At 39.4% G+C, this 16,769-nt stretch overlaps 1 protein-coding gene across 3 annotated transcripts in view; it reads right to left on the bottom strand.

Annotated features, from left to right (window-relative positions):
- Positions 1-22: 22 nt before the first annotated feature.
- Positions 23-16,769, bottom strand: part of DCAF10 (DDB1 and CUL4 associated factor 10) — a 45,524-nt gene continuing 28,777 nt past the window's right edge. Inside the window, exons 4-7 of one of the 3 annotated variants that reach the window (XM_043565636.1) lie at positions 12,648-12,850; positions 10,306-10,416; positions 7,294-7,439; positions 23-6,514 (exon numbers count right to left, since the gene is read on the bottom strand). In XM_043565636.1, the coding sequence (XP_043421571.1) occupies positions 6,146-6,514; positions 7,294-7,439; positions 10,306-10,416; positions 12,648-12,850 (829 nt within the window). In that variant the 3' untranslated portion in view covers positions 23-6,145. Of the gene's footprint in view, positions 6,515-7,223; positions 7,440-10,305; positions 10,417-12,647; positions 12,851-16,769 lie in introns of all 3 variants that reach the window. The other 2 variants (XM_043565638.1, XM_043565637.1) reach the window with 2 other exon arrangements.

Below are 16,769 nucleotides of genomic sequence, written 5' to 3'. Positions count from 1 at the left end.
TAACCACACAAAAAGTGTGTCACATGTTTCAAAGCATCATTTATTTTGGAGAAGCACATTATGAGGTAGACTCATATCAACTATGAACACCAGAACACTCAGTGCATATATTAATAAACGGTTTATTGAAACCTTAAAATTGCTTGTAGGTAAGTATGTATGTAGATAAAATCACCCACAACTCTACGGTCATCAGTGAAAACCTCAAAACAGTTCAGCCAAAATGGTAAAAAGCCAATAGACTTTTAGAAAGCCTTCCTAATTCTGAAATGAAGATTTGTTAAGATGTTTGTGGGAGGGAGGTAGTTTTAATTTTAGATTTTAGAAATCATTGAACTCAATCATTCACTTTCTGGCTAGCTTTTAATGGATGGGAGTATCTTTAGTAGACAGTATGTAGAAGATACTATAAATCTTATAGTTCCCACCGTGTCACAATGATGGTATTGAAGCTGGACCAGCTATAGAATTTGGAAGCCCAGTGCAAAAATGGGCTGCTTGTTCAAAAAGAGTTTTAAGATGCCTCCGGCAGCATTTAAGATGACGCCGGCCTGGGGCTTTTCTCAGTGCAGGGCTCTGTAGGACTGCACTGGTTACACACCATGGCATGAAGCCAGTGCTGCAGCTGTGGGAGACCACCACCTTAGTTATCTTTGTCCCTTGAGACCCTAGTGTTGGACAAGGCGTGTAGTGTGGACTTGAATGTTTGTTGAATGAAAAATTTGAGTTTCGCGGTTTTCCAAATCAGTGAGAAATGCTTAGTTTTCCTGACCCTGGGTCAGGAAAAGTCTTACTCTGATGAATAAGGTCTGTTCATCATCATAATAAGCGATAGATTTCTCTAACTGCACATCACATTCTGGCTTCATGAGAATTTGAGGCCACATATGGCTAAGGTTCATTTGATTCAAACAACAAATTATTGAACAACTACTCTGTCAGATCCTGTATTGGGTACTGGGGATACAAGAAAAGTAAGACAGTCCCTGCCCTCAAGGAGCTTACAGTCTAGTGTAAGAACTTAACAGTACCTCAGAGCCTAGTGAGAAGCTTTCTGGTGTCTAGGTTATTATCTGGAATATTTCCAACTTTCCTAAAAATACGAATCCAAAGTTAACAGCACATTTTGGAAATGAAAGATGAAATTCAGAAGAAAATTCAAATATTCAACCATTAATGTAAAACCATGAAATTAAAATGAGGAAGAAACTTAGGAAAGGTGAAAATTCTATTTTAAATACTATGAACAAGATTTAAATTTTAAAATTATTTTATTGTCTCTGGGTGACATTTTCATTTATAGTGACATTCATATACACATACATATACGAGGTGTGCATATGTGAGATGTGTTCCTTGGAGCCTTAGATAAATCCCATATTTCCATTATTAATTCATTTACAACTAAAGCAGCATACAGGTAAATTTGAAACGTTCCTTTTGATAATTTGTTATTTGGGAGAAATCCTTGGGAATCATCCTAAATATGTATAAATTTTGGTATGATCTTACTCTGCAATGAGACTAAAACTATCACAATGTGTGATAATTTAAACATGTATTTTTAATGGTTATTGACAAAGTTTAATGGCATCAAAAATACTCAAGTCTATGTGGATTTTATTTTCATTGTTCCCCCACCCCGGATTCTTTTTTTCCTTAAAAGCACGAAGGATCACTGTGCAAATACAGAGCCTTTGTTGTTAATTGGCTATACTTTGGTACGTTGCTTAATCTATTATTCCTTAATCTAGCAGCATCCTTAGTTTATAGTATTTTACTTAGCGGCAACTGAGAAAATAACTAGCCTAGGCTTTAACTGGGAACTTCTGTAATCCAGAAGGTTATTGTGAATCTGTCAGAAAGCTGGTAAGCAACCAAAAGAGCTGTCTCAAAGACTGCACAACCCGGGCTGATGCAGCTCTTTAGACACCAAGCAAGCTTGGTCATCTCGTGTCCCAGCTCATAACAGATGAACACAGCACATCAGACAGAGCCTGTGAGAGGCGGGCATATGGATACTGTGGTAGGAGACAGAACAAACTACTTAGCAGATAGAAAAAATTTTTAATGAAAAAAACACCAGCAACCGGAGGCAAATGATTATATATACCTCGGGGCTGAGGGAATCACCTTATAATAATTGATACTAACTCATAATTTTATAGCCCTTTACATTTTATGAAGTATTTTACATACATCAGAGCTAATTGGATATCTGTAATAACACATGAATATAACTTTTACTTTTCATCATGAAAAAGTGAATTATGCTGAGCATGCTGTTTAAGAAGGCAGGAAGGTATACTAACATTATTTGAAAGACTTACATCAAAAATAATTATAGGTTTAAAATTTTGGCACTTAAGAGATATGCATTAGTTATCCAAAAATTCATATACTGTATATGCTTTCTTTTATGACCAACACAGGCTATTACTGAGTGAATTTTCATAACTCTCCATGGCTGCTGGTCATTAAATGGGGATGATTGTCATCAGTGTTATCAGACTAACACTTATTCTCCTGCTAAACACAAGCTTTAACAGATACTTACGGATGCCAATACCATATAGTCGGACTAATGGCAGAAACATAGGCTTCTAAAAGGTTCTCAGGGTGTTTTTCCTATATTGCACTTTCTAGAAAACAAAACTTTAACCATGATATAATGTGATCTTGGTTCTAGACACAGGCGTGGGGAACCTTTTCCTTGCTTGTCTTCCTAAAATTTTTGGTATAGCCTCATCTCGGATGTAACAAGGAAAAAGAAAATACACATGTTCTTTGGGCTTCTGTGAAAAAAGATCACATGTTTTCAAAAGATTAAGATAGGGGTCTCGTCTGCTTTAGCCACTTCATTTTCATAATTAAAGATAAGAAACTACTAAATATTTGATGTTCCCAAACTTATTCAACAACACTGCCATTAACATACTGTTGTGTAGAAAACTTTTTCAAGATTTTTTTTTTAAGTGCAATCAACCCCCACCAAGGTGGGGCTCAAACTCATGACCCTAAGATCACAAATCGCATGCTCCACCAACTGAGCCAGTCAGGTGCCCCTGTAGAAAGCTTTTTAAAACAAGTATAATTTATACTGTTTACCAACAATTATACCACATTACCAATTATAATACACTCACCAATTATCATGAATAAAAATGACTAAATTTAGAGTGAAAAACACCAGATTGGATTTTATACTCTGAAGTGAAATGAGATCTTGAAATTGTAAGCCGCAGTTTCCTCCAAGAGTCTAGCATTCCTGATGCCCTGTAATTCCCAGATTAATATCCCCCTCATGACTTGTTGATCACGACTGTTCCTCAAAGAGGACAAAGATTGTTTTGTTGAGTTTGCTGGCTAATTTTTAGTTCTCATCCGTGGCTCTATTTTTATACAAGGCTGTTTACATTTTCCTTTACTTCACAGCTACTTAACGTGCTTGCAGTTTTCCAGTTAGGAATGGACTGTATGTATGTACGCCCTGCATTTTATGGTATTAATTCTAATGGAAATTTCCAGTCTTGCAAATGTTCTCTTACATGGTGCAGAAGGTAAGCCAGCTCTGTAGTTTACCAGCCAGCTCAGGCTAGTTGCCCATCCTTTACAAACCAAAGGGCAAAATGGCAGAATAGTAAGCAGGCTTTGGATTAAAACAGACCCGGGTTTGAATCCTAGCATTGCCACCCGATGCCAGCTCTGTGACTTAAGGGAAATCACTTAACCTTTCTGACCCTCCATTTCCTCCCAAGTCAATTGGTGATCATGTCACCCACCTTGCAAGGTATTTTGGGGGGGTTGGTAGTAGAGTGTGGGCATTATTTGACACAACAGAAACTCTATAATGGTTGAAGAATCCTGGACTGAAATTCAGAGCTGGGTGACATGTGAGTCCATGACTTGTAACTCTCTCCAAGAGATTCAATTTATGGAACCTTTTAAAAAAATTAATGTAATTGTATTTAGTAGCTGATTCTTAATGTTAACATTGGGTGCTTTTGCCTCCAAAATTTTATTTTCCTTTAAATATGTAGGTGTGTTTTTTTGTTTTGTTTTGTTTTTAAAGTTTATGGCAAACCTATGTTTTCATTGTACTTTGCGGTACTTTTCTTGCTGGCTAAAAAATTCCAATTAGTTTAACATCCATGGTGAAATGATGTAATTTTACAATCTATCTTAGAGACAACATTGTTCCAAGTGAGATGTAAGCTCCGTCCACTTGTGTACATGGCTGTCTAGTGGGTCCTACAAAGAAATGTCAGTTTTATTCATGTATTTGGGTTGGTTTAGCATTTCTATAAGATTTAAGATACTTTTCTTCTTACGGCTGGAATTCTCAGCATCTACTTCCACACCTTTTTCAATCTATTGACCAGTTTAAGGGTAGTCACAGAAATACAACTTAAAGACAAAGTGTTCATAAATCATTGACTTAACAGCCAGCAGAATACAGTAGAAATTGCCCTGAGCAAGGAGTTAGGAGACTTGAATTCAAGTTCTGGCTCTGCCACTGATTTTATCAGATGACTTTAGGCAAGTCACTTAACTTTTCTCATTCATCCAATGAGATCAAATAATGAGACTGACTGCATTTTCTACCTCTAAAATTGGTTTCATCTACCTACAATTTTAATCAAAACACCTTTTGGGAGTCAAGCACCTGAGAGGTACAGAAATACTAATGTTTAAGGTAGTGCTTTGCAAACTCTGGCCCAGGGACCACCTAAAGATTACTTGAGGTGCCTGTTAAAAATATAGACTCCTGTCCTCTCCCTGGCTGAATCAGAACCTCCTACGATAAGGGCCAGGTTTCTATGTTCTGCACAAGCTCCTCAGTGATTGTAATGCACCCTGATGTTTGAGAACCACTGGCCTAAGAGAATGTGATCTGAGAGGGAAAGAGCTAGCATGTGGCTTCAATTGATCCGGCCTCTGGCAGATCCCTTCTAAACAGAATACCACCCAAAGTGGAGACTAGAAGAAAGCTGCTTACTTCAGCAGAGCAGTCAGCCCTGTGACTGTCCCCTGCTTGATCCTTTTTACTTGCTGTGTTCCATAACCAAACACAGGAGGTCTTCGTGTCGGCTCTTTGCTTTGACATCCAAGTTACTGACTACTGTAGTTAGGACAAGGCTTGAGAGGACTGCAGCTCCCCGCTCCCCGATGCTAAGGGGGCTGAGCTTGTGCCACCGGGTTCAAGGAATAAAGAGTAAAACACAACCTCTTTACTCTCAATCCCCCCCACCCCGATACTATAACTTGTCACCCCGTGTGAGTCCAATTGTCTGGCAGAGAAAACAGAAACTCTGAGCCACACTGTTCTCATCGCTCTGTGACCAGGTAGTGTACTAACCTAATGAATCCTCTTTTATGTAACAGAAATGACCAAAGCCCATTCCTTCTCTTTTCCTTTCTAAATGTTTTTGACAGGAACAAAGTACCAAGTAAGGACACATGCTAGAGATTTTTAAATTCGTACAAGTAAATTACAAAGAGAGGTGGTAATTATTTTTTCCAGAATTTCACAACAAAATTCCCCTACGGTGAAAAAATATGTATAATTTAACAGGAAACTTAAAAGACAGTTTGTTGTAAGACTAACAGTTATGAGAATAATGCCATTATCTGTGCTCATTATAGATTATAGAGAAACATAACAGCAACTTTAAAAGGCCAAAGTATACTCAAGTGAAGATGGAATTTCTTTTTCAATGACCAGGATGCTGACATCAAACTTCTGGGTTTTATTCAACACTAGTGCCACGGGTTTCTCCTAACCCAGCCCAAACTCCTGCCAGACGTCCACGAAACTCATACCAAAATGCAAAAAAAACAAGGAAAGAAAGAGAAACCTGACAAGAGCTACCATGCAAAAGAAGCAGAACGGAAGTTCAGGCGGCACAGGTGAGCAGGAGCAGAGGAACGCGGCAAAAGATGCTGCTGCAGGGAGTCTACCTTGGCGAGGACCCTGCGATGCTGGACGACCAAGTACCCAGGTCACAGGTGTGTTCATGGACCCATAAGAACTGGGATCTTGACCCAAACTTTCAAGATCTTCTAAAAAGAAAATACTTCACCTGAATTGAAGTAATTCATAAGTCAAACACCAGAAGAGTTCCTTATTTGATGTAAGTTGTGCCTAAAACTTTGGCTGATACAAAGAAACCCGTCCACTAAGGCACCCTGAGGCAATCTGACAATGTGTTGGAGAGAACTTTGTTGTCAGTACCACATCATTATGAGAGTACAGAGAACGGATCACCCGCAGGGGACTGGCTTCTTTGGGCAAACAGTCAATAAGTTCACTGCACTGTTTGTCAAATCCCAACAAGCGAATCCCGTAGCCGTGTGGGGAAGAAATCATCCGCCCATCAGGGCTGAAGCAAAGTTCTTTGATATAACCCCTGCCTACGTTGGCTTCTTCAATGTAATGAGTTAGTCGTAGAGAACAGCGAGGGGAGACGGGTCGCACGGGAGCTCCTTCTTGGAATTCATAGACACAAGTCCACTGGGGGAGAGAAGAGAAACAAACCAAAGTTACAGAGCCCCAAATAATGCTAGATATTTCTTTTTGTAAAAAGCTCAAAAGACTGCCGAATTCACAAAATCTTTGCAAGAAATCATTCAGATGAGTGTACTGCTCTCCCAGTTAAAAAATGTGCAGGCCCCATTCCTTCTTATCGTCATAAGCTAAGTCATATGGCATGTTAAAGCCTGTTATTCCCTCAGGCTGCTGGGACTTCTGTGGTAATAATTCCCTTTTGTGAGAGTAACAACAATCTCTTGATATTTAAAAAATTACACAGTTTAGCCACCTAAGCCCTGAAATATAAAATACATCTCGTCCTACACACTTCGAAGGCTCTTATCCTTTCATTCAGTTGTGACTTCCTCAAAAGACTCCTGCTTGCCAGAGAGTCATGAGGTCCTAGAAGGTCTTTTCCCTTAGTCATCGGTTTAGTCCTTTCCCAGTTTCCCCTGGTTTTTAAAAAGAGCAAATTATAATACTCAATTGACTTAGCAAAACCTTCTATTTAGCTAGCTTGGCTACCTTAGTAGTCTCCTTCTAAGGTTTCCTATGTAAGAGGATCTGTGACGAGATGAAGGGGGCAAGGATTCAGAAGCTGGGCACAGTCAGCTGATACTGCTTTAAAGTATTTCCCAGTCTGCCACAGACACTGGAGAGGAGGAGGGAGGGGTTCAAGGTACAAACACACCATGAGCACACACGGCCGTGACTGTTCGCTCAGGCAGCCCCACTGGAAGGTGGCGTGCTGCCGCTCCTACCTCCTGGTCGTCAGTGTTGCTTGAGCACCGAAGGAGTGTGGCCCAGCCTTTCGGGTGCAGCTGTAAAGATGTGATGCAGTTTCCACGGTCTCTCTCACCAGGAACTTCTGGGGTTAAGACTTCAAGACTATTTCGTGGTGAAACTCCTGATGAGAAAATTAGGATGTGAGATTTGTATTATCAAAGGACTGAGGCAGCCCATCAAAGCTTTGATTTCTGGCTGCCACCCCTGCCCCGGCCTTCATTCCTTTGTCAGTCCCTTGTGCCACCACATGTAAAAGAAAACAAAAACAAAACAAAACTATGGTGCCCCTCAGTGTATGGGGAAAAGGTACGAGTAGAACTAAAGAATCCAAGTTCCCGCAGCAGGAATCAGTGACCTAAGACTAAGGCCTTAAAGCTGACTAGAGGTCCTTTTGATTAGAATCTACATCTCAGAAAACTCTTTAAGAATCAAAGTTATGTCGGGGCGCTTGGGTGGCTCAGTCAGTTGAGCATCCGACTTCGGCTCAGGCCATGATCTCACGGTTTCTGAGTTCAAGCCCTGCGTGGGGCCCTGTGCTGACAGCTCAGAGCCTGGAGCCTGCTTCGGATTCTGTGTCTCCCTCTCTCTGCCCTTCCCCCACTCACACTCTGTCTCTCTCAAAGGTGAATAAACGTTAAAAGAGATAAAAAAAAAATGTCATATGAAAGGAATCTGGAAAAGTAAAAGGTAATTCTCATCCTCAGAGGAAGTGCTCTCTAGTCCAGAGAAGGAAATAATTGGAAGCTATGAAGGCTGCCTTTAATATAAATAAAAGGCTATTATGTGTGCAAGGAGCAGGACTTCCGGTCCCCAAGGACAATACTCTAAACGACAAACAGACCTATAATTTTGGAGGTGAGGAAGGATATTTCACATACAAGGGGCGGGGAGACCTCGCAGTCATACATATGCCCCGCACTGTTATGGCCCCTCACGTCCTTCTGCCCAGCGCCCAATAAAAGTGGTGCAGTCAGTCATTACTAACGGGAGTTCTGTCCTCTCCCTCAGGTATGTGGAGAACCACTTTCATATATACATTATAAAGAAAGCAGTTTAGAAATTTAATATCAAGAGAAATATTTCCACACTTCTCTACCTGTGGAAGGAGTTGCCTCGAGGATTATGAGCTCCCTCTGTCAGACCCTTTGTAAATTGTTTTTCAAATGCGTTATCTTTAAAAGATTCCCTCTAGATTACTACAGCATTGATGGAAACCTGTGAAGCTCTAAATTACATTGTTACAACCAAACTATACCCAAATAATGATTTCACATGTGACTGAACTTTAATAACAATTTTAGAGAAAAATAGCTATTCAAGAATCAATTTTGAAAATCTAACAAATGCAGAAAAGAAACCCATCTAAATAGGTAAGTAGTGGTTTTTGAGCTGTGCTCTTTGGAGGTTCCTCCAGAGCTGGCAAAAGGAGGGAACCACGTGGGGAAGGGGTAGGGAAGACTGGTCAAGGACCTCCTTAATTTCACCAGAGTGTCTGCACTTTGTGCTACAATCTACAGCAGATTTCACGTCAAAAATAGAGTTCTAGAGGTGCCTGGCTGGCTCGGTTGGTTACCATCTGACTCTTGACCTCGGGCTCCTGAGTTCAAGCCCAACACTGGGTACAGAGATCACTTTAAAAAAAGAAAAGTTCTAATCCTGAAATGAGTTTGAGAGCCTCCGTTCCATATAGCTACTGTGTCTTGCCAAAGTATGGTGCTAACATATCCTGACGCCCTGAAGACGCAGGATTGCCAACATTCAGAGCACCCTTATGTATGAGCCCCACCTTCTTCTCTGTACTGTGTCTAGGCTCTCTGTACACCATCTCTTCTCCAGTTGCCAACTTTATATCATGAAACTGCTGTGTGGTTTGGTTTTTGGGGTTACCACTTCAACAAACAACCATGTTAACTATTAAGTTTCTTTTTCTCATGGATGGTTCAATCAATAAAGATTTTTCTCAATGATTATTAAGAGCCTTAGCTTGTTTTCCATAGCCACAGTAGAGGAACAGGTAGAACTGATACAGTAAGTTTCAAATCAAAGGAAAAATATTTCACATCTGGGCATAAATCTCTAAATTTAACAGGAATTTTTAACCTTAAACATCACAGTCTTGAATATGTGGAGAAAAGTAGATAGGCTCTAGGTTTAGGAAGGGCTCTCAAACCATTCTACAAACAAGTAGTCATGCAAAATAATCAAGTATGCAATAATCAAGCATTACCAGGGAGGCTGCCCAGGGAAAACACAAAATAGAGGTCTAATGGATAGTCCCTCCCCTAAAGGTCTAGAAAGAAGCCATGCTCTTCTCCAAAAGGTGACCCAAAATTACAAAAACAAAACCCCCACCTCACATTTGGCCATCGGTCCACAAGGAGGAGGACAAACAAAAAGTGCTGTAACAGCTTAGACGTGAACTGGGATGGAGAGGTAGGTGAAGTCTGCATAGGTAGTAGAAAGCACTTTCCATAGGGGGTGGAAAGAATAGGCTATATAGTTCTGCCAGAGCAGTGGGAGAAAACTAGCAAAAGCAGAGTGGGGACAGATTGTATCCCACAATCCCTCTAAGGCTATCAGGTGCTGCTCAGATAAAGAAATGGCAGAGCAAAAAGCCTACTGGGCTGGAACCAAGCAATTTTCACAAGCACCTGACAAGTCACTACTTCATATTTATACAGGACCATAACATGCATAATCTCATTTAATTGCCATAAAAACTTTGATTGCAATCTACATGTCCTACCTACTTTTTCTCCAATTTAGACCAAACTAAGTCCAGTAAATAAAACCAAAGCTCAAATTCCAACAAAGATTTAAGCCCAAGATACTCAACCCTAGAGACTCTGGTTATACTTTTGAAAATGACTGAGGGACAGAGAATAACCTCTTCTTTATTGGCTTTTGTTTGTATGGATTAAAACTAAACTAAAGAAAGCTATTTGGTAGAATCTGTTGTAAATTATAAAATCCAACTGGTAACCTACCTTCTCTTTGTGAGGCTCGTGACATGTGTTTCTCAGAAGATGAATTAGAATCACTATGATGACAAGGTGAACCAGAAACTCTAGGACCAGATGAACCTGAAGTGGTCAGATCTTGAAAATACAAAAAGCTGACAATAAACTTAGCAAAACTTAATGTCTCTTAACTTTTTAATCATTTAGTTGAAGCATACTGTTAAAGTCCATCTGAAACCTGGCAAGTACATGCCCACTTACAGCTGGCCTATAAGACTGAGGTAGGGAGGGCAGCTCTTTGAAGTGTTCTAAGGCCTGGCCCCTTTCTAAAATCTCTTCTACTGGGGCAGCCGGGGGGCTCAAGTCAGTCAAGCATCCAACTCTTGATTTCAGCTCAGGTCATATTTCACGAACTGTGAGCATGGAACCTGCTTGGGATTCTCTCCCTTGTTCTGACCCTCCCCTGCTCATGCACGCTTTCTCTCTCAAAATAAATAAACATTAAAAAATAAAATCTCAGGGGCACCTGGGTGGCTCAGTTGGTTAAGTGTCCGACTTTGGCTCAGGTCATGATCTCACGGCTTGAGTTCGATCCCTGCATCAGGTTCTGTGCTGACAGCTTGGAGCCTGGAGCCTGCTTCGGATCCTCTGTCCCTCTCTCTCTGCCCCTACCCTGCTCGCTCGCTCTCAAAAATAAAAACATTAGAAAATAATAAAAAATAAAATCTCTTCTACCAATGACTTAAGTGGAATAAAAATGACACACCAAACAAACATAGGAGCATCTTTGGGTTGCCCATCATTTCTGTAGTAAAATAGAACAAGAAAATTCAATAAACAAGAGAACAGAGGAGTTCAACCTGTTTATTTAATCTTAGAATAGAGTCCAAACACCAAGTCCATTACTGAGAACATTAAATGATCCTTCTTAAGCATGCCAAAAAATTCGAAAATCATTCTGGAAATTATGTGAATACTATCTTTAAAATGCAATACAAACTCTATACTGAAATCTGTAGAAAAATCATCAGATGGTTGGGTTTGATGTATTCCTCCAAATAGCAATCTATTTCATCACACTCTTCTAGTGGCCCCACACTTTCATGAAGACTTCTTAATCTAATTCCCTTTGAGGTTATCATCAGAATTAACCTTAGAAGACAAAACATTCTTGGTTTTTGAATTAAAAAAAATACCGAGACCTTCTAAAATCACTACTTCTCACTAAGCTGATTACTAATGTTTAACCTAAAAATAAATTTCTGAATGTAAAAGGACTCTACTCACATATTTAGGAAATGCCTTGCTTTGCAAATACGTTGGTAAAACTTAAATTTCTACTTTTAGCAGTAAATTGGGCAAATGCAGTATAATGAGCCCTGCATTATCCCAAAGGAATCTTCAAAAGTGGCCCTATATAGACAAGAGAAAGAGTCCAACCATCTGAAGCCAATTTTAATAGCAATTTATAAATAAACATTATGTGTTCCAAATGCTTACGTCTGGGTAAACACAAAATTATGTTCCTGGAACAGCCCTCTTCTTCCCAAAGGTGATGAAATATAGTGTCTATCATATAAAATGTAGATGAATTATGGTGCATAAGTTTTTCTGAGCCCCAATTTCACTGAAGTCTAATGTAATCAGCAACAGGAAAAATAGGGCTTTAGCAAGAGGGTATTTAGGGGCTGTGAAATAGGATGGCACCATACCTGGGTATGGACATCTTATAATCTAGGATATAATAGAGACTTAAAATTCTATATTGAATATATCTTTTTCTTAAGGTTTATTTATTTTTGAGAAAGACAGAGTGCAAGCATGGGAGAAGTAGAGAGAGAAGGAGACTCAGGATCCGAAGCAAGCTCCAGGCTCTGAGCTGTCAGCACAGAGCCTGATACAGGGCTGGAACCCATGAACCGCGAGACCATGACCTGAGCCAAAGTCAGATGCTTACCCAACTGAGCCACCCAGGTGCCCCATATATTGAATATATCTTAAAAGCTCTGCTGGGTTCCAGAAGGACTTAAAAAGATTGATACTACCTTGGGCTACCACTAATTTTTGAGGTAGTGATGATTTAGAAATTGATGAAAGATTTCTGGATAGCATAGCTAAAAGGAAGTATTTTTAGAGTTAGCAGTTCTTTGCCCTAGATCATTTGTGATACAGAAGCATTCATTTATGCTATGTCAGAGATTTATATAGGTCATACTTCCTTGGGAAAAAAGCTCTCACTGGGCTTTCCAAAAAATATCTTCTAATTTTCTTCCCTTTCTCCTGCTATCATTCTCAGAATGGAAACATATGCCATCCCTTTGTGTGAGATTCTTTGGAAAACTTTCTTTGATCAAAAAAGAAAAGCTTACCTGAACTTGATGTAGTTCTTCTTGCTCTCAAAATAGGATAGCTGCCTACTTCTAAAGACTTGGTTAAGTCAAGATCATGCAAAATCAAGAGATATCCAGAGGACGTTGAGATCAACATTTTCGAACAATCTGGTGTTAATCTCATTCTCATGAGAAAACGTGTGTGAAAGAATTTCTTATGTGGACACCCATCTTCTGTACACCTACAGAAGAAATCAAACCAACAAAACCTAGAATTATCATAAATATAAGGATTTGGTTGATAGTCATAATTCTGAACGTCAAACTAGAATTTACAGTCAATTTGTACTTAGCTTTATGGACATTAACAATTAACAAATTTGGTTGTTTTGCTCATCATTCCTTCTTTCATCTCCAACTTTCCATTTTATTCTTTCTTTCTGAAGTGTGTGTGTGTGTTTTTTTTTTTAATTTTAATTTTTTCTGAGTGAGTGAGCAGAGAAGGGGAGAGGGGGAGGGGGAGAGAGAGAATCTTAAGCAGGTTCCACACCCAGCATGGAGCCTGATGTGGGAGTCGAGCTCACGACTGTGAGATCATGACCTGAGCTGAAATCAAGAGTTGGACACTTAACTGAGCCACCCAGGCAACCCCTGAAGTATCTATTTTTAGGTAAGACTTTGTTGAGGTAAACTCTCACTTTATGTTGTTCTGAAAATCTGTATTTCCCTCTTTTTGGAGGGTGGGAAGGAGTGGAAGAGACAGGCAGAGGGAGAGAGAGAATCTCAAGCAGGTTCCATGCTCAGTACAGAGTCTGACACAGGGCTTGATCCCACAACCCTGGGATTGTGACCTGAGCCAAAATCAAGAGCTGGACGCTCAACCGAACTGAACCACTCAGGCACCCCTACTCTTCTTTTATGATTAAAGATTTAGCTGAGTACACAACTTCAGTTATGTACTCAGTTATTTATGTACTTCAATTCTTTCTGACTACTGGGGATAATAATCCACTGAATTCCGGCTTCCTAACCCTAACCCTGTTGTTATTTGTAGGTGCTATTAGTCAATTGTTTATTTGGATCATTATTTCCCCCTTTGGGCTTACCTTCTCTTTGTCTTTGGAGTACTGCAGCTTCACTCTGACATGTCTAAATTTGGATTTCTACTGTATTGGGATTCATTTGACCTTCTAAATTGTAAGATTAATATCCATATATTCTGGGAAATTATCCGTTATTATTCCAGTATTGCCTCTTACCTATTTTCTCTATTCTTTTGGGGCTCCAAATAGATGTTTGAAACATTCACATTTGACTCTCCTGGTCTCATAACTGCTCTTTCATGTATTCTACTTCATTTCTGTTGCATTCTGGATGATTTTTCAGTATCTATCTTCCAATCTGTTTTTTAAAGTTGTGTCTAATCTGTGACCTGACCCATCCTGGTTTTTAAAAAGTTTTTCAGGGGCGCCTGGGTGGCTCAGTGGGTTGAGCGTCCGACTTCGGCCCAGGTCATGATCTCACGTCTGTGAGTTCAAGCCCCGCGTCGGGCTCTGTGCTGACAGCTCGGAGCCTGGAGCCTGTTTCAGATTCTGTGTCTCCCTCTCTCTCTGACCCTCCCGCATTCATGCTCTGTCTCTCTCTGTCTCAAAAATAAATAAACGTTAAAAAAAATAAAAATAAAAAAAATAAAAAAAAAGTTTTTCAGGGGCGCCTGGGTGGCGCAGTCGGTTAAGCGTCCGACTTCAGCCAGGTCACGATCTCGCGGTCCGGGAGTTCGAGCCCCGCGTCAGGCTCTGGGCTGATGGCTCAGAGCCTGGAGCCTGTTTCCAATTCTGTGTCTCCCTCTCTCTCTGCCCCTCCCCCGTTCATGCTCTGTCTCTCTCTGTCCCAAAAATAAAATAAAAAACGTTGAAAAAAAAATTAAAAAAAAAAAAAGTTTTTCAATTACCGGGGCGCCTGGGTGGGTTAGTCAGTTGTCTGACTTCAGCTCAGGTCATGATCTCACAGTTCTTGAATTGAAGCCCCCCTTGGGCTCTCTGCTGTCGGTGCAGGGCCCGCTTTGGATCCTGTCTCCCTTTCTCTCTCTGCCCCTCCCCTGCTTGAGCACTCGGCTCTTTCTCTCAAAAATAAGCAAACATTAAAAATTTTTTTCTTAATTACTAAAAACTATATGCTTAAATTTTTTAAAAATGTTTGTTGTAATGATTAGGAACACTACTGATTTTTACATTTTGATCTTAACTCTTGCAATCTTGGTTGGTTAACTCTTACTAATTCTGATAATTTGTCAAAATTTCTAAGGTTTTCTATATAGACCAGGGGTCAGAAAACTGGTCTATGGGCCAAGTCTGGATTATTGCTTGTTTTTGTATAGAAAGTTTGTTCGAACACAGCAATATTCATTTATGTATTGTCTATGGCTGCTCAGAAACCACATAGCACACAAAGCCTAAAATATTTATTGCACAATCCTTTACAGAAAGCTTACCAACCCTTCATACAGACAAATATCATCTGTGAATGCTGTTTTTTTCAATTGTTCCTTTCCAATCCTTATATATTTATTATACTGCACCAAGTAGGACTCTGCCTACAACCACCCCAAAACAATGGTAAACAATAGCAGTAACAGCAGGCATGTTCTTCTTTAAAGCAAGCTCTACATTCAATGTCAGGCTTGAACTCTTGACCCCAAGATCAAGAGTTGCATGCTATACCGACTAAGCCAGCCAGGTTCCCCTACCGAGAAAACCTCTACAAGTTTCACCATTTAAAAATGTCAGGTAGGTTTTAGTGTATACTTTTGAAGAGTTTCCTACTATTTCTAGTTAAGTTTTTAACAGCTTTATTAAGATATAATTTACATGTCATAAAATTCACTCATTTTAAGCTTACAATTAAGTGATTTTTTAGTGGAGTTGTGCAATCATCAAAACAATCCAATTTTAGAACATTTTCTTCATTCTAAAAACCCTACCCTGTCCATTAGCAGTCACTTCCTATTCCTACTCCAAGTTGCAGGGAACCACTAGCCTACTTCTGTCTCTGTAGATCTGCTAATTGTGGACATTTAATAGTAACAGAATGATATAATAAGTGGTCTTTTGGTTTGGCTTTTTTTACTTAGCATAATTTTTTTGAGGTTCATCCATGATGTAGCACATCAGTACTCTGTTCCTTTTCATTACCAAATAGTATTCTACTATATAGATATACTACATTTTGTTTACTCACTTACCAGTTGATAGATATTTGTATTTGTTCCATATGGGGGATATTATGAATAATACTGTTATAAGCATTCATGGACAAATCTTTGTGCTGTGATATGTGTTCGTTTCCCTTGGGTACATACTTAGGAGTGCAATGGCTGGTCAGATGATAACTCTATGTTTAACATTTTAAGAAACTACCAAACTGCTTTATAAAGTGGTTGAACCATTTTACATCCCTACCAGCAATCTACGAGGATCCAGTTTCTCCACATTCTTACCAATACTTGTTATTGTCTTTTTCAATTAAAGCCATCTTAGTGGATGTGAAATGATTTCTCATTTTGGTTGACTTGCATTTTCCTTACGACTAATGATGCTGAACATCTTTTCACATACTTATTAATCATCTGTGTATCTTTCTTGGTGAAATGTCTACGTAGATATTTTGCCGATTTTTAAATTGGGTTATTGTGTACATAGAAGTTACGAGAGTTTTTTATATATTCTGGGCACACATCCTTTATCAGATATATATTCTCTCCCATACTATAGTCTTTCTTTTCACTTTCTTAATGGTGTCATTTGATACACAAAAGTTTTTAATTTTAATGAAGTCCATTTTATCAATTTGTTAAATCACTCATACTTTGGTTTGCAAGAAGATTTGCTCCCAAGTTTTCTCCTCTGAGATACATGATTGTAGCTCTTATATTCAGGTTGAAATCCATTTTGAATTGCTTTTCTTTAATGTAAGATAAGGGCCTAAATTCATCTCTTTGCATCTGGATATCCAGTTGCACAGACATCATTTTTTGAAAAGTCTATCCTTTCCTGAACCACTGAAGTACCTTGATACCTTTGTTGAAAATCAGCTCATCATAAATGCAATGGTTTATTTCTGGATTCTCAATTCTGTTCCTCATTTATATGCCTGCCCCATGCC

Source organism: Prionailurus bengalensis, chromosome D4 (genome assembly GCF_016509475.1).
Source record: "Prionailurus bengalensis isolate Pbe53 chromosome D4, Fcat_Pben_1.1_paternal_pri, whole genome shotgun sequence".
Lineage (NCBI taxonomy): Eukaryota > Metazoa > Chordata > Mammalia > Carnivora > Felidae > Prionailurus > Prionailurus bengalensis.
This window is presented reverse-complemented; position numbering and strand designations above follow the sequence as displayed.